This window comes from Petaurus breviceps, unplaced genomic scaffold, assembly GCF_028583685.1.
Source record: "Petaurus breviceps papuanus isolate PSGF00001 unplaced genomic scaffold, PetGlider_PUasm1.0 154, whole genome shotgun sequence".
NCBI lineage: Eukaryota > Metazoa > Chordata > Mammalia > Diprotodontia > Petauridae > Petaurus > Petaurus breviceps.
Genome location: NW_027185715.1, coordinates 10,705,468 through 10,722,787, shown reverse-complemented (window position 1 = coordinate 10,722,787; position 17,320 = coordinate 10,705,468). Strand labels below are relative to the sequence as shown.

Sequence of the window (17,320 nt, the reverse complement as noted above, 5' to 3'; positions counted from 1 at the left end):
GTGTGTGTGTGTGTGTGTGTGTGTGTGTGTGTGTGTGTGTGTGTGTGCGTGCGCGTGCTGGATTAGCGACACGGACGGGGTCGGAGTTGGCAGAAATGATAGTAACCAGCATTCACGCGTGTCCGAGATGTTCCCGTGGGCATGCCTCTTAGTGTCTGCTTCGGTTTCCTCTTCTAGAAAATGGGCTTAACCCTAGCACGCACTCCCTGGGGTGGTTGTGTGGATAAAATAAGGCAGGATTCAAACTCGCGCTCCCTCCGCTTCCCCCCCCCCCCTCCCGCTGCAAAAACGAATCATGCGGTCTTAGTGGGGCTGGCCACGCATCCCCATTGATGTTATTGGAGGCTTCTTCCCAGAATACTTCTTTTTGCTGGATTAGAGTCATGCTATTTTAAACCTTTAGAGGTCATCTATCCTAACTTCGTCATTCAACAACTAAAAGAAATAAAGTGGCCCCAAATTTAAAATTCGAGCCCACGACTCTTAACCAAGCTTAGAGCATCGTTTATCATCACGCCACAGTTTGAAGAGACCCGGCAGGCCAGCGAATAGAAACCTCTTTGAGGATGGAACAATAATCTCCTCTAAAATTTAGCCAAGAAGTGGTCAGTCGGCCTTTGCTTGAAGACCCATGGGATTCCCCCAAGGCCGACCATTCCACTTTTGGACCTGCTAATTGTCAATCTGTGCTTCTACACGTTGCACCTGCTGCTGCAGAACTAGTCTAATCTCTTTCAAATACTTGAAAACTGCTATCACCTACTGCTCTGTAAACCTTTAAGTTAACTCCAGTTCCTTTAACTGACGTTGACTTAGACACATTTCACCATCCTGTTTTCAGGTTTCCTCTTGTTTTCTATTACATTCTGGGTCTGTGAAAATATAGGCTATCTAGCCTCTATTTTTTCATGCTAAAAATATTTTTATACCATACTTAGTACTACTGTAATTGTAGTAGCCATCTACTCTGTGATCTCTAGGTTTTCTTGCCCTCACTCTCAAGCCAGACGTGACCTTTAACTAGAAAACAACTTCTTTCGTTTTTCCTCCCCAGCAGGCCCAGTTGAAACCTTTCTGTTTGAGGACTACTTTTGGCCATCATTTTTCAAATTCCTCCAGCATTTATCTTTATGTTTCTCTCCTCCTCAGTAAAATGAGTATTTTACAACCAAGTAAGATTTTAATATGTTAAAGCTTTGTAAACTCTGTTACAATTGTAAAAGGTTTATTATATATAATCCATAATCGATTCTTACAACTAGAATTTGACTGTTGACTTCCTTAGTAGACTTAATGCTTATTCCTTCCTAACTACCTGTTGTTTCACCATTTCTAAGTATTATTCTGGACAGGTTAGCCTTAGCAGTGCACGGTACTCTGCTTTTGGGGGGTTCTCCACTGATTTTTAGTCACTTCATTGGGACAGTTAAGGGGAGTTACTTATTACTAGAGTCCCCAAAAAGTTTAGACATGAGGGACTGTGTTCTACCAGATCATAATTTCACAGCAGTAATTTTCAGTTGTTTTCTTTTTTCCATTTACATTGTTGTACTATTGTTTTGTAGATTCTACTTAATGTCACTTTTCATCATTTCACTTCTTCCATGCTTCTCTGCTCTCCACTTAGCAGCAGGATTACAGAGTATAAACTCCCTAGTCACGTCCTAACCATAGTTTCAGTGCCCCCCCTTTTTTTGTAATAAAAAAAGGGTTTTTTTAAAGTTATAATAGATAGAAGTTCAGATCCAGGAGTTCACTGATGATGACAAAGTTCACATTGTTCTGTTAGTAAAGAAGAAAGGTAATTGGTTTAGTCCTGGGTCTAGAACCAGCCTGCAAAATAGTGGAAATTAGACAAAAGCACCAAAACTACTGGTATTGCAGGATTGGGACAGTCGTTGCCAATGAAGTTTTACTGTAAAATTATTACTTTTTTATATGTTTTTTGGCAGCTCCACTTAACTCTTGTTGCAGTCTGAACCATAACTCACCCAGCTTAAGTAGCATTTCTCCAGAATTCTGTGATTCTCAGTTATTTAAATGTGATAATAGAACAAAACGATGCATACAAAAGAATAGGGCATCAAGCCTCAAAGAAGCAACTATATAGAGCTCCTTCTAAATTTAACAGCTGGTGCTCATAAGATCTTTTAATGAATAACTGCTTCTCTTACAGACTCCCCTGAAGAAAACCAAGGCCCTCATTGCAGACATGGGAATGAGTTTCTCTAGTGCTGTAAGTGATGAACCTAATTTCATTTTTCTTTTTAACTAAAAAGTTCAAAGGCAAACTTTCTGTAATACTGTGTTATTGGGAGAAAAGACTTTGTTAACCTAATAGTGTCTGGTCTTGATTGTGAGGAAAATAGGGTTGAATTTTGTCAGTGACTTTAGGTTGAAAAGTTTTCCTGAAAGGAGAAAACTGTATTTCCTAATTCCCTTATTTAAAGCACCCAGAAATAAAGTGCAAATTAAATGTTGACCTGATGTTTCTTGAAAATAAAATCATATTTGAGGTTGTTACAGTGCAGCATTTTTCTGTTACTGAATTTAGTCATGCTCTTAAACTAACTTCTCCCCTTCTCTGTCACTCTCTCCCTCCCTTTCTTCCAAAACAAAATAAAATTCTAGGCATTTCATTACCTGTATTTGTCATGTCATCTACCCTCAACTGCACTATATTCTTAGGCATCTGGAATCTCAATCAGCTTCTTAGCTGTCTCAAATGAAGGGATTTTCTATCCTTCCACTAGAAAGCTATTGGGCAATCTGGCAGACTTGACAAGTAGTTTTCATTGCTTCCTGAATTCATTTGTATTATAATCATAGCTTCTCTCCTGCTTAGTGAACAAGTGGCCTAGCTACATCTGTGTCAAATTAGTTGGCTTACCTTTTGGTTTAGAATAGTCTTCCACCTAGTTGTGATGCTTTTCCTATTTTTTTTGTTGTTTAAATTGGCCTTTTAAGTACTGAGCATTGTTTTTAGGAATGGTCTCCTTGATCATTTGATAAAAAATTATCTTCCTAATCATTCTAAAACCTCAATTTTCCAGGAGCTATACCTACTAGTAACTAGTTTTTGTCTAGAAATAGAAACATGAAAAACCAGCTAGCCTATGTTCTTCTATTCTGATTAATATTAATGTCTTGGGGCATGGAGAAGCAATTTAAGTGAGTATTTAGAAGGAAATTTTTAGTCAAAGAAATCTGTGACTGCTTTATGTAAGGGACCACAAATGATAATTTCTCAAGAAAAAACGTAGTCAGTGCAAATATGTGCACAATTTATAGTTTGCCTATAAGTTCCATGAGAATAAGATGCTTTCTTTGTCTTAATTTCCACTAGATCCTACATAGACCTACTGATATGGTAGTTTAATCTTTTTTTTTTCTTTTACTGTAACATTATTACAGTTTCATGGGCATTAATAGAAAACTTAGTGAAAGAACTGTCTCTACTTAGAAAGTTGGGGGGGATGGGGAAAGATATAAGAGAACAGATTGGGGGAAGGGGTATTCAGTAAACTCAGTACCTTAGGGTGGGAGGGGTAGAGGAAAGACAGGGAGAAAATTGGTAGCTCAAAATCTTGTGGAAATGAATGTTAAAAACTAAGAATAAATAAATTTTGGGGGAAAAAAGAACTGTCTCTGCCTTCTATCTTGAGCTTAGTTGTTCTGTAGTATCTTATTACTGAAAGACGTTTTAAAAATATGCTACATTAATCTTTTGTCTTTTTTTTTTCTATTGTCAAAAAAATGCAGCTTCAGAGTGAAATCTTGCTGTGATTTCTCTTTTCTGCTCTCTTTGTAGTATGTTCCAAGTCCCCTTTGCTGCCCCAGCAGAGCCAGCATTCTGACAGGGAAGTACCCACACAATCATTACGTTGTTAACAACACTTTGGAAGGAAACTGTAGCAGTAAGCTATGGCAGAAGATTCAAGAACCGCATACCTTCCCAGCAATCCTCAGGTCCATGTGTGGTTACCAGACATTTTTTGCTGGGAAGTACTTAAATGAGGTATGGAATATCAATATGTCGCCATAGAATATGCTGTAATCTCCAGAGTTTCTGGTGTCTAACCCTAAACAAGCACTTCTTTCCATAGAAACCCAAGACCTAATAAGTTCTTTCCTTCTCTTTACAGTCGCTTCTATTTTTCCATATAGACTTTGAGCCTTTTTTTTTTCCAATTGAAAGCCTGACTCTGAAGTCTGGATGCCCTCTCTCTTTCCCTTACCGCCCTACTCCCACCCCAACCCCCAAGAATTTGAATAAGTGTATGACTATTAGTCATATATTAATTATATCAGTCTCTTTCCTCATTCTGTCCAGTTTCATTACCCTTTTCTCTCCAGTTTCCATTACCCCATGTACATATGCTATTAGGATTATACCACTTTTAATTTACTCTAAACTGTAAAATTAACTGCAGCTGGCTATAGAACACTGTTCTTCAAAAAATCTGTGCCAAAGTTAAGCATGTGATACCCTACTTACTTTGACTTTTGAAGCTTAAGACAACGAAGTTATTAGCACACTTTCTGTACCAAGTTAAGCTGAGTTTGGAAAGCATCAAATCTTCCCATAATTTGACTCTGCTTTCAAGAGTACTTTGTGAAATACTCTTTTCTTCATCATAACACAATCTCAATTAATGGTATTAAACTCAAGTTTCGACTTTTAGCTTGAAGGCTGTGGGATGTGGGGAAGAAATGGTATCCCTGGAGGTACTGTTTACTGAAAGAGCAAAATCCCAAGTGTGAAGAAAGGGAAAAGGAAAGACATTCCTTTATCCACTCTGATTATAATTTCCCCATTGTTATCTAAGATAGAAACTTAAAGAATTTAAATTTTAAGATGCCAAGATTCTAAATGTCTTAAGAAAGCCAGTCTAGGGTGAGTACCGTATAAACCTTGTCAAATGTTTTTTGTCATTTGATCAGTTTTACTTAAAAGTTAAGCATAAAGACCTTCACATCCGTCTCATTAGGGACATCTGAAGTTGTGGCTATTTGTCCATCTCTCTGAATGACAGGCTCCACACTTAGCCTACATGTGACTGCAGATTGTCTTGTTGATGTTGCATGAAATGAGATTAAATTTTCTTTGACTGCTTATTGATAATGCCGAATTAACTCATGTCTTCTAGCTACACGTGGCTGAGAGCTCTCTCGTTTTTGTTTTCTTTTTAGTATGGATCCCTAGATGCTGGAGGAGTGGAGCATGTCCCTCCTGGGTGGAGTTACTGGTATGCATTGGTAAGCAACTCAAATGGTCATCATCCTAAATTGCCCTGTAAGAAGAAAATACCCCCAAAATGGCCCTTAAGAAGTTTTGCATTATGTTCATGCTTTTCTAGATTTTATTTTTACTTGGCTGTGGCATAGACTGACTTTTAGGTGATTAGTTACTGCTTTATGTCTTCGCTTTTCTTATCTACATTTCTAATCTTCCTCTTCTTTCCCCCAAACTCCTCCAAAATTCAGTGTTTCTCTTTTTGTTGAATTTTGAATAATTTATAATTTATTTCTCTAATCTCAAAAGTGACTCGAGATTTTCTGTTAAAATCACAATTTCAAAAATATACTTACAATATTGTCTTGGGTAACTGCCCATTCTTGTTACCTACTAATGATGGAACCCAGTCTAGTTTCAGAAGGCTTTCCATTTCTTTTACAAACCTGACAAGAATTTTTTTTTCCTAACCCTTTCACAGGAGAAGAATTCCAAGTACTACAATTACACTCTTTCAATCAATGGGAAGGCGAGGAGGCATGGTGAGAACTACAGTCTGGACTACCTGACAGATGTGCTGGTGAGGCACTGCACTCATTCCTCTTTGTGACTTGTGTACACGAGGCAGAGCTCTTGGCATCCAGAAAGCCTTGTTGTTAACTTAGGCTGTAGTCATTCGTTCTGATGTGTAAGGCAGGCTTCTAGATGAAATTTTAAGCCTATCCAAGCCAAAATTGTTGTGTTCAAATTTCTAGTTCTGAACCCTTTTTTAAATTCAGAAAAATTTGTTTTGATGCAACAGCTCCTCCCTGTAAAACAATTAAGCAAAAACACTTGGTAACGATGGTGATGGTACAGGTAACTTTCCCATTTTTTTATAGCATACTGAAAGTTGGAAAGAAGGGTGGTGTACCAGCAATGATTTGCATAGGGTTTTTATCTAAATTATCCTCATGAGGGCATCCAGGTGGCAAAGTGAGTAAGAGTGCCAGCCCCAGCATTGGGAGACCCAGGATCGGTTCCGCCTCAGATACTTGGCACCCACACAAAATAACTGGCCATGTAACCTTGAGAAAGTTACTTAACCCCAATTGCTTTTGTAAAAATAAATAAATAAATTATCCTCAGGAGGCTTTTTTAATCCTTTTGTGTCACCCAAAAAATCCTGCCATGTTTTCCCTAAATTCTTCATATTCATTACTTCTTAAACACTAATTGTTGCATTTGTATACCAGTTTCTTCAGCAGTTTGCGGGATGATTTTGACCAACCTATGAACCTTTTTGAAGATCAGCTTCATTCACAAGGAGGGAATTTTTATTTATTTCATTTTTTTTTTCACTTATTTCATTTTTTTACTTTTTTCACTTATTTTACTTTCTCTATAGAAGTACTTAACTTTTTGTGTGTGTGTGTAGCACAAATCCTTTCCAAGGATGCATTTAAATTATAATATATAGGATGAGTAAACTAAACATATTGAAATAGTTATCAAAATGTTTAAACTAATTCTTGGGCACCTTGGGGGTCTCCAGGTAAACCCCTGATGGAGTTATGTTGTTTTTTATTGAACTTTTTTGCTATGCTTTTGTCACACTCCAGACTTTCCATCAGAAGGTTACTGCCAGTTGAGGATTTTGCACAGGGGACCATAACAACTCATTAAACTACTATTAATTGTACTAGTTTGTTTTAATTTAATTGGTGAAGGGAGTCCTTACCAAGGTGAAATCATAGATTACCACAGACTCCCTGGTACATCAAAGGTTCAGTGACCCACTACATTTGAGACCCTCTTCCAGCTTATCCAAGAAAACTATGAAATGTTTCCAATCTTCCCTATCCCTAGAAGCATCTTGATGGAGAAGAGGGAAAAGGGGAGGGAAACTTTGGATTGTATTGAATTGTGGGAGAACACAGGGAAAGAAGTCAACTAGCTAGTAAGATAGTTACTTCCTAGGTACTCAGGTTCCTATGTCTTCACAATCACACAAATCAAATCTCTACAAAGGTATGATATTGTGTAGGTGAAGTGGAGTAGTTTAACTTACTCGTACAGAACATAATTTTTTGGTGTGCTTTTTGTTCAATATAGACAAATTGCAATGATGATTTAGGTGATGTCACCTTTTTCTGAGCTGATGAAATATGCCCAAAGGTATATTGACAGAAGTTAATGCCAGAAGATAATTCCTTCCCCTTTTAACGTTCTGTGTAATCAGCAGCAGTAACCTCCAGTCAGTAAAGGAGAAAGTAACCTGGTTTCTATCCTTTGTCATGTGATTGACAGAACATATGTCTGTGTGTCAGTAGAACCTGGAAAGTTAGAAGCATCCATTTCGTTTTGTAAAAATGGAGACTTTGAAAAGGGGAGGGATCGCTCCTTTATTTCAAATTTAATATTTTTCACATTGGAAGTATGGATAGTATTTAAGAATAAATCCTCTCATTCTTACCCTCAAACTATAGGTGTATCCCAAAGCTTTATTGTAAGTCCCCTTCTCTCTTTCCCACCTCATCAGTTTTCATGGGTTCAGTAAACATCTCCAAGCTGACTTCCAGATCCAGCCCAGTGTTCTCTGTTAAGTTGTAGACCCTCATCAGTTTCCTTTTAGATATTTCCAGCTGGATGACCCTAAAGCGTTTCAAACTCAACATGCCCAAAATCTAAGTTAGGTTTCTACCAAACTCAACCTTTCTTCCTGACTTCCTTTGTTACTGTTGAGAGTGCCATTCACAGGTAGCCATCCTCTGCTCCTCCGTTCTTCCTCATCTTGCCAAGTCTTGCCCACTGTACTGCTGTGACGTCTCACATCTGTTGCCTTTTGTCTCATATATGGCTGTCCTTCATTCAAGCCCTCAACACCTCTTGGCTGTGTCATTGTAATGGCTTCCTTCCCTCTCTGATTCATCTTCAGACAGTCACTAGAGTGGTATTCCTGAAGTGTAGGTCTGACCATGATCAATCCCAGTCCAAAAACCGTGCGCTATCTCCTCTCGTCTAAAATACAGGCATCTCTGTTAGTAATCTTACAAACCTTCAGTCTGGCTCCAGGCTGCCTTTCTAAGATGATTACCCATTAATCTCTTAACCCACTCAGTATTCCAACCACACCAGCCTACTTAGGCTTCGCCTCACATGATGCTCTCTATCTCCTGCCTAGAAAGCTCTTCTTTTATACTTCAATCTTTTGGAATCCCTGCTTTCTCTCAAAACTCAACTCAATGACTGCCAGCTGTGTGGCCCTCCCAAAACCACCTTGTATTCGTTTTGTTGTTTATTTATGTTGCTTTTGGATAGAATGGAAACTCCTTGAAGGGAGGGACTATTTCACCTTCCTCTCTGTATGCCTTGCCTTTAGCAGAGTTCTTGGCACTTATTGGGTACCTGATAACCTGAGCCATTAGGTGGTAAGTTCCTCAAGGAATAGAATCTTGGACTATCCAAAATCTCTGAACTCTCTAATAGTACCATTCATCATATGCTTATTTAATGGAGAGACGGATGTTACATTTTGTGTTTTTCAGGCTAACGTCTCTTTGGATTTCCTGGACTACAAGTCAAACTCTGAGCCCTTCTTCATGATGATTTCTACCCCAGCACCTCATTCCCCTTGGATAGCTGCTCCCCAATATCAAAAGAGCTTCCAAAATGTCAGTGCACCAAGAAACAGTAATTTTAACATTCATGGGAAGGTAAGGTCTCTCCATGTCTTTACTTAAAGCTCTATTCTTGGTTGAACAATAGTTGTGTGCTTATCAACCTGGTTATTTTCCTTTTAAGCCTTAGAATAACTAACTTAGTATATCTTTGACTCTGAAGCATAAGTCATGGCTTTGCTATAAATCTTTTTAAGAGAATCTGTTACATGAGCAAGCTAAAGTTTTGGGGAAACATAACTTCCTGAATCCCAAACTACCCACTCTGCTCTAGTAAGACAAAGATAACACTCAAGTTATCAGGGTGGCTTAAGTGTTCATGATTATTCAGTCTATCACTAATAAGCTGTCTTTATTCCTGGGGGCTTATGACCACTGGGTAGCTAGCTGGTATAAGGTATATACAGAAGAGACAGAGGGGTAGGGAAAAAAGTGAGTGGGTGTCTGGTGAGGACTCATTCCTTTGATTCCATTCACTTCCTTTTCCTTGAAATAAGGTTGCCGAGGTGATGGCCATGGCCAAAAGAGAGGATTTGGGTGCCTGGTTTAGTGAACTTACTAGCACCTTAAAATTAATTATGTGCTGGGTGGCTAGGTGGTGCAGTGAGTAAAGTGCTGGCCCCAGAGTCAGGAGGACCCGAGTTGGATTCCAGCCTCAGACACTTAAAACACACACACACAAAAAAAAAAACAACTAGCCGTGTAACCTTGGGCAAGTTACTTAACCCCAATTGCCCTCCAAAAGGCAAAAAAAAAAAAATTATGTGGTAAAATTAATTCTTAACCTTTTATAAAGTATGGGATCATGAACATGAATAAGAGAAAGCTATAAGTAAAAACTTAATTTCAATTATTTGTCTCAATACTTTTTCCACTAAAAAATTTTTCCCCCGCACAGATTCATAAGATTATTATGAACCATAATAATAAAAATATGAACCATAATAGCCATTCTTTAAAAAGGAAAATAAGAGTAATCCTGGGGCAGTTACCAGAAAGATCCTGAATGGAGTAGCCAAGGAGTTTATTACTTTGACTAAATTGCAAAAATTGTTGACATTCCCTCTCTGTTATGTGGCATTTCTTTGGTATTAACTTTTTTTCTTACTTTTAGAACAAGCATTGGCTAATTAGGCAAGCCAAGACCCCAATGACTAATTCTTCAATACAGTTTTTAGATGACGCATTTAGGAAAAGGTAGGCATTCCTCCTTTATCTCTACCATGGTGGTGTTTTAGGCACTCCCAAAACATTTACTTCCTTGTATATTAGCAACTGCAGCTCCTCTGGGTGATACTGGGGCAGATGGGCATGATCCAGTCAAAACTCATCCATGAGTATGAATGGGTGTCTCAGAAAAGGGTCATTATTCAGGCAGATTAGCTATTTAACCCTTGCTTGGACTGACCCAGGTATATTGCAGAATTATTGGACTCTCTGACTTGTTAAAAGGTCAATATTAAGACTTCTGGGTTGGGAAAATAACTACACAGTCTCTGTCTTAAAGGAAAGCCCACCTGTTACCAGTAGCCTATAATAAAGTCTCTGTACCTAATATCTGAATAAAATGTTTGCCCTTGAGTTTGAATTTTTCAGTGATAACTGAAGCAAAAAATAATGTAAAGAACACTTTTAGAGTATAATATAATGAGAATATTATAATTATTTCTGTATTAGTCTATTTTTATTGAATTACTGTCTATATCCTTCCTATTCCCTTCTAAGAGAGGGTCTAAAATGATGCCATATGACTGGAAAAGCCTGGTTTAAATTAAAATAGTTCAGGATCTAATAAAACTTCTGAAATTCAGTAAAGCATTTAAAATTAGAATTAGCTGACATACAGGAGTAGTACAGAACAGCAGTCTTTTTAAGTTAAAAATATCAACACTCTTAAATCAGTGATAACTAAATGTCACCTCATTAATTATCTTCTCTTCAGGTGGCAAACTCTGCTCTCAGTTGATGACCTAGTAGAGAAATTGGTAAGGAGGCTGGATTTCCACGGGGAACTAAATGATACCTTCATTTTTTATACATCAGACAATGGCTATCATACTGGTAAGGGACTGGTTTGATCTCTCCCAGATCATTGTGTTTCTCTAATCATTTGTCAAGTATCAAGCACTAAGGAGGCTTTCTCACCTCTGGAGGTAGAAAGACAAGAGGTACGAAGAAAGAAAGAACCAGAGTTAATTGTACTAAGTGTAATAACAGCTCCAAGGAAGAAGGGCTTGTTGTGGGAGTAGTCATCCACACTTTGTAGAGCTTGGAGAGGACATTCAGAGGATAGTTCTGAGTTAGAGAGGCCTTGGGAAGGCATTCTAAGAGGAGTGTCAGTGGGACAAAATCTCCTTGTTAGAAACGATTTTCCTGTAAAGCTTTAGCTGAATCACTGAAATAAGAAAGTTTTGATACTAAAACAGCAGCAGGGATCATCTTTCCCTTTCCCTGTAGCTATCCCTCCCAATACTTGAACTTTGAGATGGATCAGAGGGAAGGAAGAAGACTGACTCATGTCAGACATTTGTTCAAGCAGCTGGTGTCTGAGGCTTTCTTTGCTATTGTCCTGTGCATATAAAACAGATCCCTTGGGATGGATAAAGGAGTGAGTCTCGGATCTAAGATGTCAGTCCTTTACATTTTATTACCTGCGCTCTGCCCGATTTCATTCTCAGTAAAATGGGCATAATACTGGCAGTGCCTCTAGATTGTGAGGGTCAGATGAGCTACTAGCCGTAACATCCTTAGCACAGGGCCCAGAGCACAGTGAGTGCTCTATGAAGGTTGGCCGGAATCGTTTTCACTGGGCTGTGGAAAACGGAGAGAAAGAAATTCTCTCCGTTTCAAGTGCAGAAGATCAGAAGTCGGGGTGGCCAGGAGGCTCAGCAAGTAAGAGCACTGGCCCCAGTGTCGGGATGACCTGGGGATCAAATCCGGGCTCAGATACTTAGCACCACACCCAGAAATAACTGTCCGTGTAACCCTGAGCAAGTTACTTAACCCCGATTGCTTAAAAAAAAAAAAAGATCAGAAGTCAGCTTACCCTTCACATATATATATATATTTATATAAATACCCTTTATATATATGTATATATTTATGTTAAGATACTTATGTAAATCACTATTGACCTAGGACAGATGGAATAAGAGATTCTTTCTCTTATTTTAAGTGAATGAAATCAAGTGCAGCTAGAGTTTGTTTTGGGTGTCCATCTTAACATATGTTTCTGGGTTTCAGGGCAATTCTCTTTGCCTATTGACAAAAGGCAGCTGTACGAATTTGACATCAAAGTTCCATTACTGGTCCGAGGGCCTGGGATCAAACCAAATCAGACAAATCAGGTGAGATGATGAGCCTCACAAAAGGCTTATTCCTCTTGAATGAACAGTGTGGAGGACGTGTATCTTGGGGCCTGAGATACACAGTGCTCATGAGTTTGTGTTTGTGGCCTGCAGCTTCTTTCCCCCCGGCCTTTTACTTTGTCTTCAGAATTAGTATTCTTGGCACGCATGGTGCGTCTTCATGGCTCGTGTTCTTCTGCTACATTAGCAGACTGGTCTCATCTCAGTTTTGTTAAACTACTTGTTCATTCTGGGTGCGGCATTCTTCAGATCAGTGAAGGCGAGCAGATTTTCAGTAAAATAAACCTGTTTTGTTTTGCAGTTTAGCATTTCACGTCCGTTGATAGGATATAGTAGAAGGCTCAATCATCTGAGACTCTTCCATGCCTAACTTTACTGTAAAGTGTAGTTTTTCAAAGCAAGTTAGACTTGTACCTTAGGGCACCTAGACAGTCTGCCCTCTTGGGTGGCTTCTAGTACAGGAGTTAGGGAGCGGTGCTGTAGAAGCCCTGGTGGCATGGTTCAGTTGTGAGAAGTCTGAAAAGGAGCAGCGTCCTCTTATCCAGGGCCAGTCCTGCAAGTGCAGCCAACCAGGGCCGAGGAGGCAGAGCTTGGGCATCGTGCCCCTGTCCAGCAGGCATCTGGTAAGTGCTAACGATGTGCTGGGAACTGCTAAGGTGCCAGCTGGGGGGTCCAACATTCAGTAGCTCTGAGCTCCTCACTAGCTCTTGTATGTCAGCCCCTGCAAGTATGGGGGGGGGGTCCCATAAAATTCAGATCCTTCTAAAAGGGAACCTTAGATTGTCTGGGCTAATCTCCTCCTCCTACAAATAAGGGAATTGAGACCCAGGAAAATGGAATGACCTGCTCAGGGCCTTGGGGTGGTAGTAGTGCCATAGTAAGTGGCAGAGCCCGAATTCAAAGGCAGGCCTCTTTCTGTTACATGTTTGCAAATTTGAAACCCAGTGTAAGAATGATATTTAGCCAAAATATTTCTTCTGCCTAAAGTTATTTGTCGTCAGGGGTGATTGTTGTTCCATTAACTGTGGTCAGGAAAGGGGTATGGACTGAGTGAGATGAGTATTAGGTTTGAGACTGGGAGCCTGAGTGTTTAAATGTTTGTTGAATGAACAAGACTGCTAGAGACTAGAAATACAAAGGTAGAAGAAACGCTCTCAAGTTTCCAGTTTGATTTGGGGGTGGGGGAATGGCAGTGAGTTATGACATTTAAACAAGTGGTTGACAAAGGGAGACCAGGCAGTACCACAAGAAATTGGAAGGAGACCTCATTTTGCTGGTGTGTGGGTGGTGAGGTTGGCAGGACTTTAAAGAAGTCTCTTCTGAGCAAGGAAGGCAGCGTGAGACAGAGCACTGAGACAGGGCACAAGGAGAGCACAGAGTCCATGAAGGGGAGGAGGTGGAGCCCGGCTGAAGGCTGCCTTCGGTGATGTGGAATGTGGAGCACACTGGCAGGCGTTCCCAGGAAGCTAGCTCAGGCACTGGTATCGAAGATGAGTTAGAATGCCCAGCCAGAAATCAGCTGAGGTGGAAGAGGGCAGGGAGGCAGCATCTCCTCTAGGGTGTTCCACAACGGCGAGTTGAGTTGTGCAGATAAAGATTAGGTCTGGTTCTCGTGACTGGTGACAGGGGAAGGAGGGAGTGTTGGCGTAGTAGCTGGTCAAACAAAAATGCCCTTCCTGATCGCCCCCACTTGACTTCTCCACCCCCAAGTCAAGGTGTCCCTGTCTGGGAACTTGAGGTGAATGCAGTACTAGTCCTCTGTTTCTTCAGCAAATACTTAACTTTAATCCTCTCAAAATAACCACTTCCTTATGACTGCACCTGTGTCTCAGGGTTTCACAAGATCCTTTATTTCCTCAGTTTGGTCTTTTAATGCTTAGGATTTTTTCTTCAAACTATTTGTCAGGGCATGATGTGTGGAGAAAAAACTTTCCTATTCTCTAGAACCTTTTCTTATCCAACCTGTAAATAACTGATATGATTGGAAATAAGTATGACCATCTTATTAGTTTGGAGGAGGGAGTAACACCATGAAAAAAATGATTTAAGAGTTGAGTTTTCATTGTAACTATTTAGGAAAAAAAATTGAGTTCCTTTGATTTGACATAAATTTTATGTTAGGAGTTTTTACCCAGCCAGTTATGTTAAATCAAAGTTATAACCAAATTGACACACTCTTAACTGCTTTAGTTGTGACTTTCCATTTCCCACCCCTCCTTTTCATTTTTTTTTTCAGGGGGAAGGCAGGGCAATTGGGGTTAAGTGACTTGCTCAAAGTCACATGCCTAGTAAGTGTTAAGTGTCTGAGGCCCAATTGAACTCGGGTCCTCCTGACTCCAAGGCAATTGCTCTATTCACTGTGCCACCTAGCCACCCCCACCCCTCCTTTTCTTAAAGTATCCTCTGATCAGATATCAATCTACCTGTCTCTTAGCCTTTGAAGCCTTTGATATTTGTCAGCATTGTACATACAGCTCACTGGGAGAATGAAGGGTGTCATGGAGGACTTCCATGTTGTCATTTCTACCTGTTAGAGGTCTGCTGTTTTTCTCCTTCCTTTTCTTCTCTCATTTTTCATTTTTCTAATAGTATAACCACAGAAAGTACTTCTAACTCAGCTTCACTCATGATGCTTATTCTACTAAGGGAAAGTCATTACAGAAATTTTTTTTCCCTCCTTTCAGAGGTTTACTTTGGTTTCTGAATTAGCGTTGTTGGCATACACGATGTACAGTGTCTGAACTCCTACAACTCTTAGGTCCCTTCTGAAAAGGCTGATAGAACATTGGTACTAATTCTGTAACTTGCCTCTAATTCAGTTGCTATCTCTTTTCCCTGCCTCAAAGCCCGTGAAGTGATGACATTTCATTTCACAGAGTTGTCCTGTATGCACTGTTCTGCTTTGGTTGAGCATTGCATTTACACACAAAAACTAGGTATAAATGCTTGTTGACTGACATCACTACGAGTCTGTCCAAAAAATAATAAAAGTACCCCCAACCAAAGAACTTTTTGCTTTTTTTTAAAAGCAGAAGCTAAAAGTGATAGTGTAGGGTCTGTCCTGACAATATTACACATAGAGAGGGAAGATGGGCCACGCCTCTTCTTGCAGCTCTGTTTAAGCCGAGCTTTTCTTAGTAACTGCCAGCTTCACTAACCCTTGAAGGCATTGAATTTGTGTTTTATTTTATAGTTTCTCAGGTGTCATGGGTTTGTGCACATAGTAGACACTAATTTCTAGCGCCTACTGAGTCATGCTAGATTTGAAGCAATGAAATGGCTCTCCAAGGATAGAATGTCACTTATGTTCCTCTAGAAAACATCACAGCTGTCAGTCAAGTGAAAATTTGATCCCAGATGAATCAATGCCTAATTAATAGATTCATAGAACACTGACCTTTGTTCACATCCTTGCCTTTGTTCCCTTTAATTTAGAAAAATAAAAGTGGTACCAAAGCCAGATATTTCCAAAAAATTCTCTTTAGGAGCAGCTCTGGCTTCTACCTAGACTTAGAAAGATATTCTTTCCTTTCAGTAACTAATAAATATTTACTTTGATCATGTTCTTTATCTGCTACTTGTAAACAATTTTGCTCAAACGTAACGTTGTTTAAGGTACTTATTCATATAAGAGGCCCGGTTCTGTCTCAGGTGCTGTAAGAAAGGAAATGTGTGCAGTACGTGTTCTTGAAGAGCTTATAGAATCAGATGGAGGAAGAGGACCGTGATTACGTAGCAGAGCTTCCCTGTGCAGATGAATGCTGCTCCCTCCACCATAGCTACTTTAAGAGGCTTTGCACTTTTTCTAGGGATGCTTCTAGTGCTTAAACTATTTTTTTAACTCCTTTATTGAAATTCCTTGCAAATCTTCTGTCTCATTGCTTTCAGTAGCCTTAATTCTAGTAGACATTTTTTTGTGAGAGTTCAAGATTTTTTAATTTTAAATTAATGTTATTTGGAACTAGCTTCAGTTGATATTCGATCCATACAAAGTATTGGGGGGAAGAGGGGGAGAGTATTCCCTCCATGCCACCAAATTACCACTTACGAATTGGTTCTAGGAATATTGTGACCAGTGATAGCCTTAGAATAAGTCTTCCAAGATGACTATTTTTGGAGAAAAAACGAATTGTACAATGTTTTCATGCAGTCTCATTTTTATTTCCCTTATTCTTAAATAAAGCAGAAGCAGCTAGGTGCTAGGGTGGTATAAACATCGATGTGCAGGAGTACATTTTGTGGGTCAGTTTACAGATATCCAGAGGCAGCACCAGACCTGCTTTGTCCCAGACTTAGTTCTCTTTTTTTTTTTCAAATTTTTAATTTATTTATTTTTAGTTTTCAACATTCATTTCCACAAGATTCTGAGTTACAATTTTTTCTCTCCCCATCTTTCCCATACCCCCACCCCAGAATAGCAAGCCTAATGAATACCCCTTCCCCAAATCTGTTCTCTCTTATGTCTTCCCCCTTCACCCCCCCAACTTTCTTTTTTTTTTCATTTTTCAAATGCTTTATTAACTTGTTTTACATCATTCATTTCCACCAGATTTTGAGTTACAAATTTTCTCCCCATTTTTCCCCTTCCCACTGCCCCAAAATAGCAGTCCCACAGGCTATCCCCTCCTCCAATCTGCTCTCTCCCATATCTTCTTCCATACCCCCTTCAACTTTTCCAGTAGGGCATGGTGGATCTCTATGCCCCAGAGCCTGTATATCTTATTTCCCAATTACATGCAAAATACATTAATAATAGTGTGTGTGTGTGTGTGTGTGTGTGTGTATATATATATATATTTTTTTAAACATTTGATTTTAAAACTTTGAATTCCAGATTCATTCCCTTCCTCCCTTGTCACCCACCCTTACTGAGAAGATAAGCAATTCAGTATAGGCTGTACATGTGTAGCTATGCAAAACATTACCATAGTAGGTATATTGTAAAAGACTGACTATATTTCCCTTCCTCCTATCCCACCTCCCACTTGTTCTGTTCTCTACTTTGATCCCATCCCTTTTCAAAAGTGTGTGCTTCCAACTTCCCTCCCCCCCCCCCC

General features: G+C 39.5%; 1 protein-coding gene across 1 annotated transcript in view; it reads left to right on the top strand.

Moving 5' to 3' along the window:
- Nucleotides 1-2,085: 2,085 nt before the first annotated feature.
- Nucleotides 2,086-17,320, top strand: part of GNS (glucosamine (N-acetyl)-6-sulfatase) — a 27,837-nt gene continuing 12,602 nt past the window's right edge. The window contains exons 1-8 of the mRNA XM_069080852.1: nt 2,086-2,236; nt 3,812-4,018; nt 5,194-5,259; nt 5,718-5,816; nt 8,764-8,931; nt 10,010-10,092; nt 10,838-10,956; nt 12,139-12,242. Coding sequence (XP_068936953.1) covers nt 2,213-2,236; nt 3,812-4,018; nt 5,194-5,259; nt 5,718-5,816; nt 8,764-8,931; nt 10,010-10,092; nt 10,838-10,956; nt 12,139-12,242 — 870 coding nt within the window. The 5' untranslated portion in view covers nt 2,086-2,212. The remainder of the gene's footprint in view (nt 2,237-3,811; nt 4,019-5,193; nt 5,260-5,717; nt 5,817-8,763; nt 8,932-10,009; nt 10,093-10,837; nt 10,957-12,138; nt 12,243-17,320) is intronic.